Source organism: Scylla paramamosain, chromosome 11, assembly GCF_035594125.1.
Source record: "Scylla paramamosain isolate STU-SP2022 chromosome 11, ASM3559412v1, whole genome shotgun sequence".
NCBI lineage: Eukaryota > Metazoa > Arthropoda > Malacostraca > Decapoda > Portunidae > Scylla > Scylla paramamosain.
In genome coordinates this window covers 17,548,523-17,551,022 of record NC_087161.1, presented here as the reverse complement: position 1 = coordinate 17,551,022, position 2,500 = coordinate 17,548,523, and the positions used below count along the sequence as shown (strand labels likewise).

The window sequence follows — 2,500 nt, the reverse complement described above, 5'->3', positions numbered from 1 at the left end:
TGCCTTATTTTCATTACTATTACTGCCTATTATCCATACCGTCCACTATCACACACTTACACTCAACTGACATTCCCCTCATCCCTTATTCACCATCACTCACAATACGATCACTATTTTTCCTCCTCCTCCTCCAAACACACACAGATCATACATACACTATCATCACCATCACTGCCTTCACGAGTTACAGTAATGATAGCAATGCGAGCCTTCCATCTTATTATACTCCCGTTTTCTTTGTGAAATATGAGGACAGACTTAAGTGTTTTGTTATACTTATAAAAATTACTAATAGATTTATGAAGTGAGTGCATATTACTTAAAATACTTCAGGTGATTGAGGTTAGTTATTTAGCGCGTTCCCAAGTGACGTGGAGGAGGGAGGGAAGAGGTGAGGGAGGAGGAGGAGGAGGAGGAGGAGGAGGAGGAGGAGGAGGAGGAGGAGGAGGAGGAGGAGGAGGAGGAGGAGGAGGAGGAGAGAGGGGAACGGGGGAGGAAGACACATAACAAGAGGGAGGGAGTTGAAAGGCTTGCTCAGCTGGGCTTCCGTCTAGACAAATCCTAGTTAGACACACAGACAGACAGACATACTCGGACCCACCCACCCACCCACACACACACACACACACACACACACACACACATACACAACTGCTGTTTACACTGGACGGCTACTTCTGTTACTTTTGCTCTTGTTACTGCTGTTTCTATCATTATTACACTTTACAGTTCTCTCTCTCTCTCTCTCTCTCTCTCTCTCTCTCTCTCTCTCTCTCTCTCTCTCTCTCTCTCTCTCTCTCTCTCTCTCTCTTCACACACACACACACACACACACACACACACACACACACACACACACACACACACACACACACACACACACACACACACACACACACTTCAAAAGCAAGAGAAAGCTTATCGAGTGAGGAAATATACATGTAAAACTATACGATATAAATACATACAAATATACACGAGCACTGTAGAATAGGAAGTAAAACAATAAATGCAAACACACACACACACACACACACACACACACACACACACACACACACACACACACACACACACACACACACACACACACAGGAAGGTTCACAGCGCAATACAAAGGATCCTACAGGAAGCCAATTAACAAGAGTAATTAATATCCCCACACCTGTACCTGTAGCTGTAACCTGACGAGTACACAGGTGCCAACCTTAACTACGAAAAGCTACATACTTCATTTACTTACTTAAATACATACATGCAAACATACATACTTGCATACATACATGGCCTGGTGGTGTCAGTGTGTGTGTGTGTGTGTGTGTGTGTGTGTGTGTGTGTGTGTGTGTGTGTGTGTGTGTGTGTGTGTGTGTGTGTGTGTGTGTGTGTGTGTAATACATTGACCAGGTCATGCATGTATCTAGAACACACACACACACACACACACACACACACACACACACACACACACACACACACACACACACACACACACACACACACACACACACACACACACACACACACACAGAGAGAGAGAGAGAGAGAGAGAGAGAGAGAGAGAGAGAGAGAGAGAGAGAGAGAGAGAGAGAGAGAGAGAGAGAGAGAGAGAGAAAGGCGTGGCAACTACTGCAACAGGCGTCTCTCTCTCTCTCTCTCTCTCTCTCTCTCTCTCTCTCTCTCTCTCTCTCTCTCTCTCTCTCTCTCTCTCTCTCTCAGCTCTACTACTAGCAAAATATATAATTACAGGCACTATTCACCTTCCTCTCTATACACACCCACAATTTCCATATAAAAACGTTACATACTGTACGTACAATACCTATACATTTCCTTACAAATAACACACTGACACAAAGAATAACAATAAGAATCCATGTACATCAAATCCATAATCAATTTAATGGAAAAAGTATAAAAGATAAGAATATAATAATAACAATTCCTACAACTTACCTTTTCTTTACATGTCTACACAGTTTCTTTGTATTTTATTAGTTTTTTCCTCTTCCTTCCCTTAACTAACTTTTTTTTTTTCATCTCTATCTAGTTCCTTGCATCCTATCACAGTCTCTCTTAGCTACTCTCACGTATTCCTCTCCCTCCCCTTGACTAGCCCTTCAGTACACAATACATTTAAAAGTAGGCATCATGAACTAGAGGCTGATACTGAGGGAACGGGCACCATTATGGGTTACGTATAAAGCTCCTCCGCCTCTTTACCATCACCAAGGTAAGGTTAGGTACTCACAGTCTTCCCGAGGTCTCCAGCAGCCCGTCATCGCCTTCAATTCGATATATCTTTCCGTACATCACGTAGTCGAACGGATCTGCGCGACTTGGCCCCGTGTCTAATGGATTGTACTCAGGACCATCCGTCGGGTAGCCATCCTCCCGAAGAGTCGTGGCCAGCACCAGGCGGAACTTGTCTCCTGAAGGGATAGAAGAAGGGATATGTGAGATTAGGTTATGGTACATTAAGATGTGAGGTTAGTTTATG

At 43.7% G+C, this 2,500-nt stretch overlaps 1 protein-coding gene across 1 annotated transcript in view; it reads right to left on the bottom strand.

Moving 5' to 3' along the window:
• LOC135105004 (DNA-directed RNA polymerases I, II, and III subunit RPABC3-like) overlaps positions 1 to 2,500 on the bottom strand; it is a 56,716-nt gene that overhangs the window by 18,162 nt on the left and 36,054 nt on the right. The window contains exon 3 of the mRNA XM_064012887.1: positions 2,252 to 2,432. Within this exon, the coding sequence (XP_063868957.1) occupies positions 2,252 to 2,432 (181 nt within the window). The remainder of the gene's footprint in view (positions 1 to 2,251; positions 2,433 to 2,500) is intronic.